Source organism: Eschrichtius robustus, chromosome 17, assembly GCF_028021215.1.
Source record: "Eschrichtius robustus isolate mEscRob2 chromosome 17, mEscRob2.pri, whole genome shotgun sequence".
NCBI classification, from domain to species: Eukaryota; Metazoa; Chordata; class Mammalia; order Artiodactyla; family Eschrichtiidae; genus Eschrichtius; species Eschrichtius robustus.
Genome location: NC_090840.1, coordinates 8,144,110 through 8,160,492, shown reverse-complemented (window position 1 = coordinate 8,160,492; position 16,383 = coordinate 8,144,110). Strand labels below are relative to the sequence as shown.

Genomic DNA, 16,383 nt, shown 5'->3' with positions numbered 1-16,383 from the left:
CTATTTTACTTCTGAACAACAAATTGCAATGACAAATTATCAATAGAGTTTTTAAGTTCTCTGCCTCAAAGACAAATAATTTAAATTGTTACCTTAAGTAGCTCTTACACGATCAACTACTCCTGAAGTACATTAATTGTGTTAAATTTCTAGGAAGGGATTAGCAAACAAAAGTTAGGAAAGATACAGAAACCCAACTTGCTTTCATTTAAAATGTGTATTTCAAACTCAACAGGCCTCGCCTTCACATCTTACAACCAAACTGTGCAAGGATAAGGAAACAGGGTCAAAGAGGTTACACGCTCAGCCCAGGAAGCAGCCGTCCCAGGACTGGGCCAGAACCTGCCCGGCTCCAGAGCCCCTGTCTCTGTCCTGGGACCGGCCTGAAGGTCTCACCTCCTCGTGGAGACGTACTATGAGTCCAGCACTGGCCTGGCCTTTTGGGGGACCCTCCAGGCCTTGGAAACCTTCCCTGATGAACGTCTCTGTTACTCCGGCTTATCGCTGGGTAGCCTTCCAATAACATCAGAACCCTGTCCTGAGGAAAGCTCCAGTTGACCATTTTATAAAGAAGAATGTTTTTAAAAAATGAAAGAGAAAGTACAGTAGAAAGTTCTCCTGAAAGAGCTAAACCCATTTTTAACGCTGAATATATTGTAGATGGAAAAAAAAAAAAATCACAAAGTCACGAATTATCATTGAAAATCTAAAGGTTATTGAGTTTTATGGACTGAATTAAGATCCGCCAGAAGTAAGATGGAAGCAAAGTCTGGTGAGCTGATGTCTTATCCGATCCCAGAAGCTCAACAAACATCAGCATTAGCCCCCCAGCTCTGCAGCACTGCCTGGCACTGCAACACGGCAGAAAGGATCGGGCAAATCAGACATCACACGACCTGTGCAGAAAGCACGCCTTTCAGTGCCCTTTTACTATGGGATACGCTTCCAAGGGCCAAACAGCAGGGCCAATGCTTGGCTGTCTGTGCCAAGTCCTAAGATGCTAGCCTTATCCACGCCCAGCGTTCCCACGACCCAGGACGGGGACAGTGAGGGCAGCGTTAGCAGCCAGAACCCCACTCCCTGGATTCATAAGTATCTTCTCTGACCCACCAAGGTGGCCATGACCACCGGTGAGACATGCAGCCCACCCTCGGTTCAATCAGGTGAGGTATGAGGTATGTAGGTGGAGAATCAGGCAGAGCAAATGGCAAGGCCTAAGAGGAGAAAACCTCAGCACCTACCCCAACAGAAGAAGCATGAAGTTACATTGTTCCTACAGGAATCAGGCTACACATAAAATTAGTAATCTAATGGAAGTTCAAGGGTGTTGCCTTTCTAAAATTAAGAGAGAGAGAGAGAGAACAGTGTCTTTTTTCTTTTTTTCACCACAGCACTCGGCTCGTGGGATCTTAGTTCCCCGACTAGGGATCGAACCCGCGCCCCCTGCAGTGGAAGCGCGGAGTCTTAACCGCTGGACCGCCAGTGAAGTCCCACAGTGTCTTTTTTCTTAATTCGAACTCTCCAGCTCCCTGTTTAACATTCTAGAGCTCAGTCACACGGACGTCCATGGAAAGGTGGCTGAAGCAGAGGCCGGCCTCTCACATGACTGACGCTCTCACAGTGGCTTTGCATCCAACACCCCACGGGGGGCCCTGCTTGGGCAGAAGACAACTAGCAAAAAGATCTTCATGTACCACGTGACAAGTTCTGCATCTGCACAGAACTTCATACTTTTCAAAAGCATATTCATATCCATAGACATTTTTAATGATAATTTAAAAAATCAGCCTGTGACTCCTCCTGCTTTTTATCTTCTAACTCTGACATTCCCAACACATCTCCGACAGCAACACATGCTACACCCTAAAATTCTACTTAAGAAAGACTTCAAAGGAAGGCGTCTCCAGAAAAATGCCCCTGTAACATCCTCCTGCTGCCCAGGGCCTCCTCACCTCTCACCTCTCCTCTGATGGCTGCAGTGGGACCTACCTCACCTCTCCCACACAACCACAAGGCCAGCAGGCCGCCGCTCTGAAGTCCACTGCAGCTCACTGGACGGGCAGGAACAAATTCCCAGCAGGCCCACTGTGGCCCATTCCTGCATCCGGCACAGAGCATGAGTCAGCAGAACTTGCTGTTAAGGGTCAGTGATGTTGGGCATCCGTCCCCCCCAAGTGAGTGTAAAGGGAATCACGGGCTATCAGAGACGGCAGAGTCTGAACTAAAAGCAGCTGACAGCTCCCCCCCTGCTCATCCTGATTTAAGACAAATCAGAGAGAGGAAGGGTCATAAGGTGGCCTGTCACTGGCCTTTTACATGTACAAGGAAGGCTCTGAGGTGGTTATCCTTCCTTTCTCGAAGGAAAGGAATCCCCACGGGGATTAAGAAGACCTCACGGCCCGGCGCCTTTGTCAAAGAGAAGGCAATCTTTGAAAGGGGAAGGGGGCACCTGGAAAGGGGGCCCCTGGTTGCACCCTTGGCCCGGAGCTTGGACGTAATGACCAGGAGTGGACAGGGCAGGCCAGTGGGCAGACGCGTGATGCTCACGGACACTTCTTCCTTGTTCCTCGCCAACACCTAAAGGGCTCAAAAGTCCTGTGTAACCGCATGCCAGAGAAACCTACACTCTCTTCTGCAGGTACAGTATCCAAAATACCTAATTCAGTCTGTTCAACTATCCAATGTCTTGCGTCAAAGCTAAGTCACGGCATGTGAATAAAAGAAAGAACAAGAAAATAGAAGAAGAAAAGCTGCTGGTTTAATTTACTTTATTACCTGATGGGGAGATATCTGACTATCTAGGTTTTCTGTACTTATTAGCAAAACAAGTTTACCGGTTTGCTTTTGTGTCTGAGAAATTTTACATATATAAGAGCACATTATAAAATATGTATTAGTTACTCAAAATACACCACTATTGGGCTTGCTGGCTGAATAAAAATATTTCTCAGGTAAATGCTGCTACTCTTTTAGATCATAATTGAGAAAACAATATCTGAAAAGTTAACTAAATTCCTCAGAAGAAAGTAGCAACATAAATATTAATGACAGTGTGGTATGCAAAAAATACACTTTACGTGTTTTGGGTACTTTATATGTCTTTTAAAGTAAGAGTGGTATGTTTACTTTTCACAGTTTAAAAAAAAATATCTTCACTCTTAATTGAAAAGTAGCATTTTAGCTTCCTATTAACTTTAATACTGGGGGGTGGAGAGGGGGGCAAGAACCAGATGAGTTCCTAGAAACTGCATTAGAAGCAAATCTCCATGGCTTCATTTAAATGAAGCTTCAGTAGTCAAGTCACAACCTTTGGCCAAGTTCCCTTCTTTATGTACATTCAAAGAATCTTTATATAGCTAAATGGACCACTAAATCCTCCAAGAGTCATTCAAAGGAAGCACTTCCTCCAAATTCTCTCTCATTTCACAAGGCCCAAGCATACACAAACAGAAAACGCATTGAAGAGAAGACCACAAATCCTCATATTTCAGCTCCGTGAATCCTTCCATATGCAAAATGGCATCCTCTCCAGGCCACAACTGTCTCAGCCTTTATTTTCAATATTAACCATCAGTATTTAAAAGCTATAAAGACACCTGGGGAAAGCACTAGACAGGCAGAAAAATATATATTTAATGTAAAATGAGAAGAGGGGAAAAAGATATGGTCCTAATCAGAAAAGAGGCATGTGGTCCATTTTTTTCACCAAGATTTTAAATGTCTCTTTTTGGGGACTTCTCTGGTGGTGCAGTGGTTAAGAATCCGCCTGCCAATGCAGGGGACACAGGTTCGAGCCCTGGTCCAGGAAGATCCCACATGCCGCGGAGCAGCTAAACCCGTGTGCCACAACTACTGAGCCTGCGCTCTAGAGCCTGCGAGCCACAACTACTGAGCCTGCACTCTAGAGCCCGCAAGCCACAGCTACTGAAGCCCATGAGCCACAACTACTGAGCCCATGCACCACAACTACTGAAGCCCGTGAGCCTAGAGCCCGTGCTCCGCAACAAGAGAAGCCACCACAATGAGAAGCCTGCGCGCCGCCACGAAGAGTAGCCCCTGCTCGCCATAACTAGAGAAAGCCCGCACGCAGCAACGAAGACCCAAGGCAGCCAAAAATAAGAAACAAACAAACAAATAAATAAATAAATGTCTCTTTCTGAAATGCTGACACCTTTTTCTGTTTCACTACCATTCTATATAACAGCTTCTGGGAAGATTCTTTAGGTTCTCCTGTATAGGCAAGACAGACCCAATTATATCTTGCTTGCCAAAAGGGCCAGTTTGCTGGGAATGGCCACAAATTCAAGCCTCAGTGGCTTTCAGGGATGGCAGGTAGTGAGAAGGACACCGTGAAGGCACACAAAGAAAATCAGCCCCACCAATGACAGCCACCTTTCTCATGTCATTTATGACTGTGAGTATGTGAATGACACAAAACCAGCTCTCTCCTGTGTGGACATAATGCAGACCCCCAGCGGGTCACTGCCGTCACCAGCCGCTCAAAGGGCAGCACGTTTGTTAGGAGAATCTCACCAGTGATATGGCATAGAGGGCCAAACAAGAAAGATGTGAGTAGTTCTACAGTAAATGTTTCCTTCCATTTCTGTTTATCCCCTCTGTTTCAGCCCTCTGTAGGAGAATTATTTTCTGTATAAACAAATTCATCAAGTTAACTTATTCAAGGATGGAAATAACTGGTATCACGTAACGTTTTGCAAAACAAAATTGCCACTGCAGTATTCCAGCGCCTAAAGCAACCTGCTCTGGCAATTCAGCCCCAGCACTGACATAACCCAAACCTCCTATTACCTTCATCACTGCATATTCAATTTACATAATTATTCTGCTATGCTATTCAGAATTTACATGTAGCTGTGTGCAATCTACTTATCCTTGCTTCAGGGATGCTTTTTCCTTCCTAGACTTAGAGGAACAACGAGACCACAACTTGAGATACTCCATTCCCCTGACCACCTGAAACACTGTAGGCTCAACAAAATAATGGGTTGGCTGGTTAATTCAATGACAATCTCTACTCAGTTACCATATTCTTGGACAGCCATCCCCATCTGAACATCAACGACAGGAAAACCTCTCAGGCATTGTCCTCACCACACTTCATCCTAAATCAGCAAGTGGCCCTCCAAGGTCAAGTCGCCCTCCAAGGTCAAGTCGCCAGGGCCAGCAGAGGTGCCGCAAATGCTCTCAGTGGCCCTCCTGGACGCACCCCCTTCCCACTTGCACTTCTCCATACTCTAAAGAAGGGTTCCCCTCAATTACTTTCACACCACTCGGGGAAAAACAACTGTCACCTACAGCAGCCATCAACTGAGACTACTAGTCAAAAGCAAAAAAAAAAAGAGAAAAATAGCACTAGACTTCCTCCTTAGGAGAAGATAATCACACGCCTTCCTCCTGCCAAAAGCGTGTGACTCCAGCACAAAGCCATCACTCAGACTCAGCCTCACCGGCTGCTCACCCTGCGCAGAGACTCACACCTCAGGCTGGGCAGCTGAGGGCACAGATGGGCCTGCACTGAAGGGTCTCTTACCGGGTAAAGGCACAGTCTGCACCTGCACCAAGGAGGCGGGGGGCCCAGGAACGACTGGATGTGATGTCCCAAGTTCCTAACACCTATTTATGGTCATTAGGGAAATTTCAGTAAGTTTCATTGTTAAGCAGAGCAATTTAATATCTGCCCCAACATATCCTACAGGATGTAAGGGTGTGCTAAAGTACGTTTTTAAAGATAGGGTCAGGGCTTCCCTCGTGGCGCAGTGGTTGGGAATCCACCTGCCAACGCAGGGGACACGGGTTCGAGCCCCGGTCCGGGAAGATCCCACAGGCCACGGAGCAACTAAGCCCGTGTGCCACAACTACTGAGCCTGTGCTCCAGAGCCCATGAGCCACAACTACTGAAGCCCGCGTGCCTAGAGCCCGTGCTCCGCAGCAAGAGAAGCCACCGCAATGAGAAGCCTGCGCACCGCAACGAAGAGTAGCCCCCGCTCGCTGCAACTAGAGAAAAGCCCACGCGCAGCAACGAAGACCCAACGCAGCCAAAAATAAAAAAATAAATAAATTTATAAAAAAAGAAAAGAAAAGAAAAAAATAAAGATAGGGTCAGTCTGAGGTAGACTGAGAGCTTGAAAGAAGATATTTGGAAATTTATGACAAGTATCCAAGATACAGTGGGGTTTTTTAAATCAATTTTTACCACTTGGTAATAAATTCAAAAAATTAAGATAAAAACTTAAGACAGATGTATTTTGAGGCTACAGTTAGTTTTGGTGATGTATGTTCTGAGTTCCAGAAAACTTCTTTAGAACACACACTCTTACATTATATAAGTTTAAAAAAAAAAATACATTCTTTTAAGATTTTGCTTTGATTTCTTTCTCCTTAGGAGAAATAAAGCACATGCTTCCTCCTATCAAAAGCACAATACTCAGACTTAAGCAACTATGTATTTTTTAAAACCCCCTCATAAATCAGACTGAAAGTCTAACTGTCCTCTGGGCTCACATCCCTAAGACTTAACACAGTATCTACAAACATTAAGTCCTCAATAAAATATTGCTTAAGTAAATGAAAATAGAATTTATAATAAATTCTGAGGTTAGAAGAGTGTTCATAAGGAGAGAAACATAATGGCTTTCAATTAAGAGACCACATACTGAGGCATCAAAGAACACTATAAGTAAATGCAAAAATTAAGTTACCTATAAGACTGAGTTATTGAATATACGGTGGTCCCTCAGTATCTGCAAGGAATTGGTTCTAGGACCCCGGCAAACACCCAAATCTGCGGATGCTCAAGTCCTTTGTGGAGGGCCAAATGTAATTCAGTAATTTGGGCACCATAAAAAGTGCTGGCGACAAAAATTTTTTTAATGACTATGATTCAAACTTTCAAAACACTACAGAATAATGTATTGGGTTGTTTAGATACTTTTAGCGGGAAGTTGAAAATCCAAGCTTGTTCTCTCACTTTGCGGCATCTTTCTAGTTACAGAAACCACCCCTCTTTGTGTTACCTGCTCCTGACACACAAGAAAGCCCACAAGCCCAGGGCCGCCAAGCCAGCGAGCTCGCAAAGCCCGCGTGGAGCACGTCAGTCTCGGGGTGGAATGCCACGCGCCCTGCACAAGCGGGCATTCGCACGTGGCGGGAAGAGGAGAAGCGTGTTTTCTCCTGCGTCCGCAAACAGGTTCAGAGTAACCAAGTCTGACCATACTTCCATCTGGAAACTATATTTTCTAACATGAGCCACATTCTGAAAAATAGATTCAGATGTTTGGAACTGGTTCAGAACAGTTGTAAGAAATGTTCGGTACAAATGAAAAAAATTAGTCTTCAATGTCTTCTCCTCTCAGCTTTTCTTACTGAATAAATATGCCTCCTGGGGGGTCAGAGAGTTGGTGGGGAAGTACGGAGGGGAAGTATGATGTGGCGGCGGCTATTTCCTAGGACCTAAAATTCATGCTATTCTCCAGTGCATATCTAATGCGTAACTGCTATTTGATTTCTCCCATGTTGCCCACTAGGATTTCAATGCTGCCCCTGGAAGGCTTACTCCGCCTGCCAAGTGGAGAGAATTCATTCTCCCGTTTCAACTTCTGGGAAGGAGGACTGAAAAGCCCAGTGAAATATATAGTGGCTCGCCTTGCTTCTATAATCCTTCTTACCCAGTTTGGCACTGTCGCTGAAAATGAGGTTGGTGGTCTAAGCTCACAAATGATTATGCTGGTAACTTGGTTCTATTTGTTAAATGACAGACTTTCACAAAAATACAAGAAAGTGATTTTAAAATAATAAACAATTTTTATCCAGTTACGTTTCTAAAAAATCTACCAACCAAATCAACAGTTCATAATAATTGAGTCCTAAATCTTAGAATGCATAAACACCTTAACTTTTCAGTTTGGGTATGAGAAAAAGCAGCTGAGCAATGAGGACAAATGTCAGAGTGTCCCACGCCCACCCCGTGTCCCCACCCCCATTCCACAGGCTATAACTGTTGTGCTTGTGTCTCTACTGTGTTTGGTGGTGGTTGTTTCTGCCCACAGCCTACCTTGACTTTTTGCTGGATTTGGGTTTTGGCGTGGCAGTTTTTGCTTTCTTTTCCTTTGGCTCTTTGGGAATCTTAGGGGCTTTCGGGGTCTTGGGTTCCTTGGGCTCTTTTTTCTCCTTGGGTTCTTTCGGTTCCTTGGGATCTTTTTTTGCCTTCGGCCTTTTCTTTTTCTTTTTCTCTTCTTGGGACCCATCTAGTGAGTTCCTGTTTAGTTCTTGGTTATCAACCCCACCGGGGAAGTCATCTTTACCAAAACTTTTACTGGGATCCTCTGCAACAATGTGGTTGTTTTTCTTTTTCTTCTTCTTTTGCTGCGGCTGCTGTTCTACTGACAGCAGGTAATCATCACTGTTCACTAGCTGAGCGTTCGGTCCACTAACCTGAGTCATATCCGGCACTGGTTTCTCTAGAAAGGGCTCCGATGGAGAATGCTAAGAGACACAAATAGGAATTGAAGTTAGTTTATCATTCTTCGTAGTGAAGAAAGGAACTGAAAGTTAGTGGCTGATACTTCTGAAACTTACACTACACTCAAGGTAGCAAACTTAGCCAACTATGCATTTGTGAAACCTATCATTTTCTCTCATCCAGAAAAAAAATAGGTTTCTTCAACAGGAAAGCTTTTAAATAAATAAAGAGGGCAACTTAGTAATACAGTAAAAACTTCTGTTCAGGTGGAAGAAAATTTCTCATTCAGCTGAAGACACTTTCCATATTCTTAGCACCTATGTAGGAAATGGTGAAGGACAAAACAGCAGCAAAAGCTAAGACACAAAGATGGAATTCAAGTGGAATTTTCCCCATGCAGGAACAGGAACTCCAATTAATGATATATAATCAAGTCACTTTTAAAAAGAACAAGTCTACTGAACATTGTAAGAATCAGATAGCATGAAAGTTTGAAATCCAAGTGTAAACACATAAATCTTATACAGTACAGGTCATTTCTGATTTAAATGACATTCAAATGTCAAATTAAAAGCACATATACAAGCTTAATGACTTTGGGTTGGTTAGATTTCTCAGACTGATAGAAAATGCAGACAGTGTTTTTCTTAAGTTATTAAAGCTTTACATTTCCAAATCTCACTGAGAGAGAGAGAGAGAGAGAGAGAGAGAAAGCGCCCCCAAATAGTCAATTTGACATGCCTTGCAGGAGATTTTCAGCATCCACTAAGACCATACCCAGAAATGGTCTTAAATATGGTGGAGAATACCAACACCTGGGATGGGAGGTTGAGAGGTCATGATACAAATCAGGGCAGGGGTAGGGGACCATCTGTCTCCATTGTAAACTATGACATCTAATGAGCCTTTACATTTCAACGCAATACTTGAAAATGTTGTATCTGCAAATGTCACTCATTTTCTGCCTTTTTCCTATGCTTCTCCAGACACTAAATAGTAACTGTAATATAAACAGCAACAGCAATAACAGCCACAAGCGTGTACTAAACAGTCTTACCATGTGCTGGGCATGTGCTAAGTAAGCACTTTACGCCCGGATACCATTCGATCCCCATGCCCGCCCAGAAAGCTCCATGTAGACACAGGCTTGCTAAGATGAAGAACGCACCCAAGGAGTTACAGATGCAAGTGACAGAAGTGAGATCTGCACCCCTCACACATGACCCCCAAAAGAGGAGCCACAGGAAAGCCCAGGTCCAGGTCTGCCGAGGAGCCCAGGAGCTGCTACTCGCCACCCACAAAGGGCTACAAATCAGATTCCAATACAACTCACATCTACTGAGCATCTATTTCATGTTATACACTAAGCAAGGTGCTTTCAGGAGTTTGTGCACCTGAACCTAACACCAAAATGTGATAATTTACCCCCATTTTTCAGAAAAGAAGTAAAATTTGAGGAGGCCATGTGGCTACCCAAGGCCACACCGTAGGGGACAGAGTTGACATCTGAATCCAGGTTTCCTAAATCCAGTGCTCTTCTGACTCTGTCCGGCTCCTAAAACCTCACACACAGGCATCCTCCTAGGAAAGGTGCCGCAGGCTTCACTTTATTTCCAAAGTGTTCAGTGACCCAAAGAAACATTTAAAAAAAGAAATCACTGCCAGAATAGAAACTGGTTTTCCTGTTCCCAATAAAACCTACTATGGTTACTGAAGAAACCTACATTCAGTTCTCCATCTGCACTAGTGTAAAAGAATGAGCCCAGAACCGTGAGGTGAGAGAGAAAATTCTAGTCCGGGCCCTGCCGTGAGCTTTATAATCTGGGGAGAATCATTTCACTTCTTCTCCATCTGCAAAATGAAGCGTTTGGTTTCGATGATTTCCAAAGTCTCTTCCAAAATCCTACGGTATGAGAAAATCTTAAAATACACATTGCCCTTTCTTGGTCAGAGCTGAGAGAGAAAGGCGCTGAAGGAGAGTAAGGACAGACAGGAGGACAGAGAAGCCAGGGCAGAAGAGTAAGAATGAGCGCACAGATGCAGTGTCCTTCCGGAGACGACACAACCGACCGGACCCCGAGAAAAGCCACGCACCTGCCCCCGGTTCTTCCCTCACGAACACGCTCAACAAACATCAGCCAAGGAGCTCTCCAAATGATAATTTGCTGAGAATTAATGGGATCTGATTGAACGGTTTTACTATACCGAAGTTGCTGAAGTAGAATTAATTGTTACATATTATTTCCTAATGTAAGTAAAAAGGAAAAAGCCAAATCTTTTCATAAGAGACACAGAGATCAAACTTATTTGGGACAAGCTATTTCTCAGGAAATGGAAGAAAAAACATTTCCTAGAAAGGGAAGGGAAGAGGAAAGTCTACCAGTAAACAGTGCTTACAGCTTAGAACAGTGAATTAATTCCAGGTATGTGTACCTTTCCTTTTTTTTTTTTTTTTTTTTGAATTTTATTTTATTTATTTTTTTATACAGCAGGTTCTTATTAGTTGTCTGTTTTATACATATCAGCGTATACATGTCAATCCCAATCTCCCAATTCATCCCACCACCACCGCCCCCCTACTTTCCCCCCTTGGTGTCCATACGTTTGTTCTCTACATCTGTGTCTCTATTTCTGCCCTGCAAACCGGTTCATCTGTACCATTTTTCTGTGTGTGTACCTTTCTTTAATCTGCATGGCATTAACTCCGGCAACCAAATGCCAGCTTCTGATGAGAGATACCTGGTCCACGTTTGTGAATCAGAAAAAGCGTGTAACACATGATACCAGATGACTGAAAATTTATCTGCACTTGAGCACACAAATCATTTTGGATGCTCCTTTCAGTAATACATGAAGCCATAAATTAGTATCCCTTAAAAATTTAATCTTCCATAAGAAGGAAAAAAATGTAAAGACCAAATACAAAAAAGATATTAGTCCTGTTTGATATGCGGCAGAATTATGTTTTGGTACTGTTTGAAATAGGGTGGAAAGGTGCTCGGAAATATTATAGTGTTTACCAGGCCCACATCTCCTTAAATCTTTCAGAGAAAAGCTGTTTTTGTAAACATTTAACAAAGAACAGATGGCCTGCCTTAATCATGTGGGGAAAAAACCTGGAGCTCACAGTAATACCCTGACAAAGTCTCCCAGGCCCGCCGTTCCCCTCCCAACCCCCCGCGCATGGTACAGTCTTCTCTAATGCTATTTAATTTTACAGCGGACATTTTCCCATCAATTCCCACTGCCTGACAGGTAATCAATGCCATTAACATCTGATATCACCATATAGGGCATTCCTCAAACCTCTCATTTATGAGGGCAAAGGCAGAGAATGTTAGATACCAAAGGTATTTTTAAATACACCCTTTAGGACTTCCTGCTTGACATATTTGCTATCATAATTCCATATGCCTTTTGGAGCATTATGGAATATATAAGGACTGTGCGTGGACTTTTGAAACTGAAACGGAATGACGGATAGTTGAACAATAACTTAAAACGATCCAAGGTGTGTGTTCTCCAAAAAATTACCATAAACTAAAGAGAGTCATTTTTAGCCTTAACTTCACTTTTTGTAACATATAAATTAGACAAACACATAAACAAGTTGCCTCATATAAAACAGCAGAGTAGACAGGATGTAAATTTAACCAAAGGAGAGGGGCCGGGGAGGCGAAGCCAACCCCTCCATTACCTTTAAGCAAACATGACCCAAAACGCTCAGGAGCCTTCGTCAGAACAACATAAAAACAATGTTGTAAGAAGACACTTTTCACCCATCTCCACTGTGTTTTCCCTCCAACATTAACCAGCATTTTCTGACTTTAAAGCCTATCTTATTCAACCATATTTTGTCTTAATTATAGTCTTGAAGCCTCAACCTGCTTTCAAGGTCAAGCACCATGAATGAGCAAATAGTGTGCCATGTCTCCAGTATGGACAATCCCTGCAAACCAACACCATTCTGTAATATGGGACGTCTCTGGGCAAACATTCTACTTACTGGGTGACACGAACACATCTAAAATCAAAGCACTACTTTATAATAAGGAAAAGATACTACCAACTGGATGAGAGTAACATGGCACTTCCAGGAGACACGCCCCGCCCCACAAATCAGGCTGAAGGGAGACAGGCACTTGCGAGCTCAGAGAAACGCAGACTCTGGGGGAGAAGCGGCAGGCCAACTAAGACCCACGAGACAACAAGTACAAGCTTAAAACGCTATACTAGGATTTAAGTGGCTTGTAAAAATACAAATATTAAGTAGTCATTTAAGACTGAAAAGTACAATTCAGTTTTTGGGGGGTTTTTAAAAATCACTTTGGAGACACATTCCTACTACCGGCCTTCTTCACTTCTATTTACTTTTCCAGTGTCCCACAGGTTCTCAATCCCTCTGCACTCTTCTCAAAAGGCATTCCAATATGAACCCTGAAGCTCAATCTCCAGCCAAAGGAGTGTACCGGGGTTCAAAAGAGCATTTAGCAAATGTTCAGTAAGTCCCACTGAGATTTTCACGTCGTCTTCTTGTCAATGACACTGATAAAAAGAAGAGCACTCAGTAATACTTGGTGTCCAATTCATTTATTCATCCAACAAACAGTTGAGGACGTAACAGTAAACCAAGCAGCCCTGGTACCTGCCAGGGGAGAACAGAGCACCTAACCCAGGCTGCTGCCAAGGAGGGTTCTTGGAAAAAAGGCAGCCAGGCTGGGACTGAAGGGGAGACACATGCTGGCCAGGGGCTCCTTCCTCAATGGACCAGCCCAAGCAACAAACCACGTCCAGGATGGGGTGACAGAAGGCACAAAAATGCGTCACAATCAGCTTTTAAAACCTTCTTTGTGGGGAGGAGATCAAGATGAACAGATATTAGTTTGAATGGTCAACTGAAATAATTTTTAACCTTGATTCTTTGATACAAAATAATACGTACAGAAATAATCTTAAGAATCAAGGATTAGAATATTTTCTGCTTGACTAAATTTGGTATCAGAGTCAGGGCCTCAAGTTCAAGCCTTTCATATATCAGTTAAGTTTTATTCAGCTCATTTTTAAAGACAATTTCCCGGAAAAAAATTATTGAGTGAATACCTTTATGGACACAAACACAAAGATGAACAACATCACGCTTGTTGGTCATATGACTTGAGAAGGCAGAAAGTACAGAACAACATTTTCTAAGTTTAGGATTTTAAGAGGTGTTCCAAGAAAAGAAGACTCAGGTCATGGGAGTTTTGAGAATTCTGGGTTAAACAAAGTTAAGCATTTTTCTTTACTGTAAAACTCTCCAAGCCCTTACTACACTCTGAGGGGGAATAGGACACAGTGTGCCATACAGGAAAAAGATATTCTTTTCCCAAGAATATCTTGAGTAAAAATGCCCTTCAAAATACACTCTGGATTATACTGATACAGTTAATCCATCACCTCTGTGGCAGGGATGTGAGAGTGTGAGCGAGAACAAGAGAGACAGCACGCGCCAGTCTCAAAGCAGTGCTTATCAAATGTTTCAAAAGATAGTATATGACTCTACGAATAAATACAATTTTATATAACTGCACTGAAACAGCTTACTCAATTATGCTCAGATGTAGGAATAAAACAGGAATATTAGGATAATCATATAATCTTCTGACTTGTACAATTTCCATTATAATATATATGCAGTGAAGATAATTACTAAGTTAAATAAAATGAATTTTGAAATATAATAACTTATCTTAGTGTTTCCCTCAGAAGAATCATTACATTTTAGAACTGAAAAAAAAATTTTTAATTACTGTGAAGTATCTCATCTAAAAATCATCTGAAGGCATTTTTGAACCTTTGGTTTTCTGCTTACATTCTGTCCTTAGAATACATCCGCCATATGCACAGAATCTTTAACAGCTACAAATTAACGTGAGCCACTGTGACAGCATCTACACTATAAATGCATTTTGAATCACTAGAGTCCAAAATAACGAGAATACTGAACCAACTGGTCGTGTTAAATTTAATGTTAAATAGCTTCCCATCGCATATTGAATACTGACCACCTTCCAGTCTTCAGGGTGGAACTACGCCACAGGAAGGGTCCCATGGCCTCTGCAACGTGTGACACACTATGCTGTGGTGTTTCTAAGGTCAGCTGGACCAGAACAGCCCAGCGGCGCGGCTCCAGCAAAGCAAACCTCCTTCCTAAGCGTCCGAGAAGCTCTAAGCGGCGCGGACTTCCTCTCAGTGGAGGAGAAGAGGTCTTCTGGCCGCCGTTCCTCACTCTCGCCGCCGCCCACTGTGTCTGTACCACCAGGCTCAGGAGGTGCCGGCCCAAGGGTGCGGCTCTGTGGCCACCATGCCAGTTGGGTAACAGGTCAATTCTACTTCTCAGAAAAAGCACCAGGCCAAGTAACAGGCTTGCATTTAAAAACCAGGCAGTGAAATAACGTTTGTCTGACACACACACACACACACACACACACACACACACACACACACACACACACACACACACACACACCAAGGGCACAGAATTGAAGTGACATTAAAGTTCTGAAGTTTGGTTTTTTGTTTTTTTGATGTTTCTCCACAAGGGCCTGGGAAAACTAGCTTAATTGTTTGGACAAGAGTTGAATGTTGTTTTAATATGTGTTAGTTTTCCAAAAAGTGTATGCGGGTCATCAGACCACGCCCCTGATCTTGAGAATCTCCCATCCCACAGTACTTTTAATAGGAGGAAGGCAAACCGCAGAGGGGCCGAGAAGAGCATCACTCCTCTGGGCAGGGGAGAAACAAAAACCAGCACAAACTCGACACAATTCAAAGCCACTCGCTGGAACGGTGAGTAACTTCCTAGGCCTCCTGGACTGCACACAGGGGAGCAGGCCCTGCAGGCAGCAGGACCACCCACCCATAAAGATGACACCCATTCTCCTCCAACAGCAGCCCCCCAAGGAGAAACAGGGTCTGCAACTGTGGCATCATGGTGCCTCTGGCTTACACTAAGCAAACCAAACTCTGAGCCCACTAGGGGAATCTGAGACACAGCCATACTTTCACCCTCTTGCTCTGAATGTCTTGGTTCCTAAAGGCGGTAAATCATCAAGTGGTGTCTTTTACCAGACACTGCCTGCTAGAAGTAAAAACAGAAAAGATAACGTATGTGCTCAGGGTCCTTAGCAAAGTCAACTGTATTGTCCCTCCCGTCTCTCATTTTTTCTTCCTTCACCACAGTGCATATCGTGCCCTACCCTTAATAGGTTCCACTCCACAAATAGCAGGGAATGAGGGTCTAGAGAACCAATCCCAGTTCGCAGGCATTTCTCTTCCTTATTTCAAGTCATCTCTAAGGTCCATACTGTTCTCAAAGGAGTGTCTGGAGGCTGGACTTTGGCAGCAGATACCCAGAGGTGAAACCACCCAGCTTACCAGGGATAAAACTCCGCAAAACACAAGACAGCAGGGCTTCTGGGCTGGTCAACATGTTTTACATAAATAGATCCTATTCAAGGCACTAAGGACAAAGACCAAATTTACATACAAAAAATCATTTAGTTCAATTCAATCTTTTTTTTTTTTTTTTTTAACCGTAAACTTCCATTGTTTTTAGCTATCACTGGTGTACCAAAATTGTAAGTTTGATCCTCAAGTCAGAAAGGTGAACTGTATGGGGTTTGGCTCTGGAGAAGCAAGTTATTCCAAGTTTGCACTGGTCTAAAAAAGGTCAATGTTAAAGGTAACTTACTATAAAGCAGAAACTAACACACCATTGTAAAGCAATTACACTCCAATAAAGATGTTAAAAATAAATAAATAAATAAAAATAAAGGTAACTTACGATGCTATTCCTATGAATTTAGAAAGTCAAACCTCAATAGACTGAAAGGAAAATGTGCCTTTTTACCTAACATTGAACA

General features: G+C 43.1%; 1 protein-coding gene across 3 annotated transcripts in view; it reads right to left on the bottom strand.

The window, feature by feature from the left end:
* Positions 1–16,383, bottom strand: part of CHD7 (chromodomain helicase DNA binding protein 7) — a 179,356-nt gene that overhangs the window by 72,268 nt on the left and 90,705 nt on the right. For all 3 annotated transcript variants that reach the window (XM_068525366.1, XM_068525368.1, XM_068525367.1), the window contains exon 3: positions 8,072–8,502. In XM_068525366.1, the coding sequence (XP_068381467.1) occupies positions 8,072–8,502 (431 nt within the window). The remainder of the gene's footprint in view (positions 1–8,071; positions 8,503–16,383) is intronic.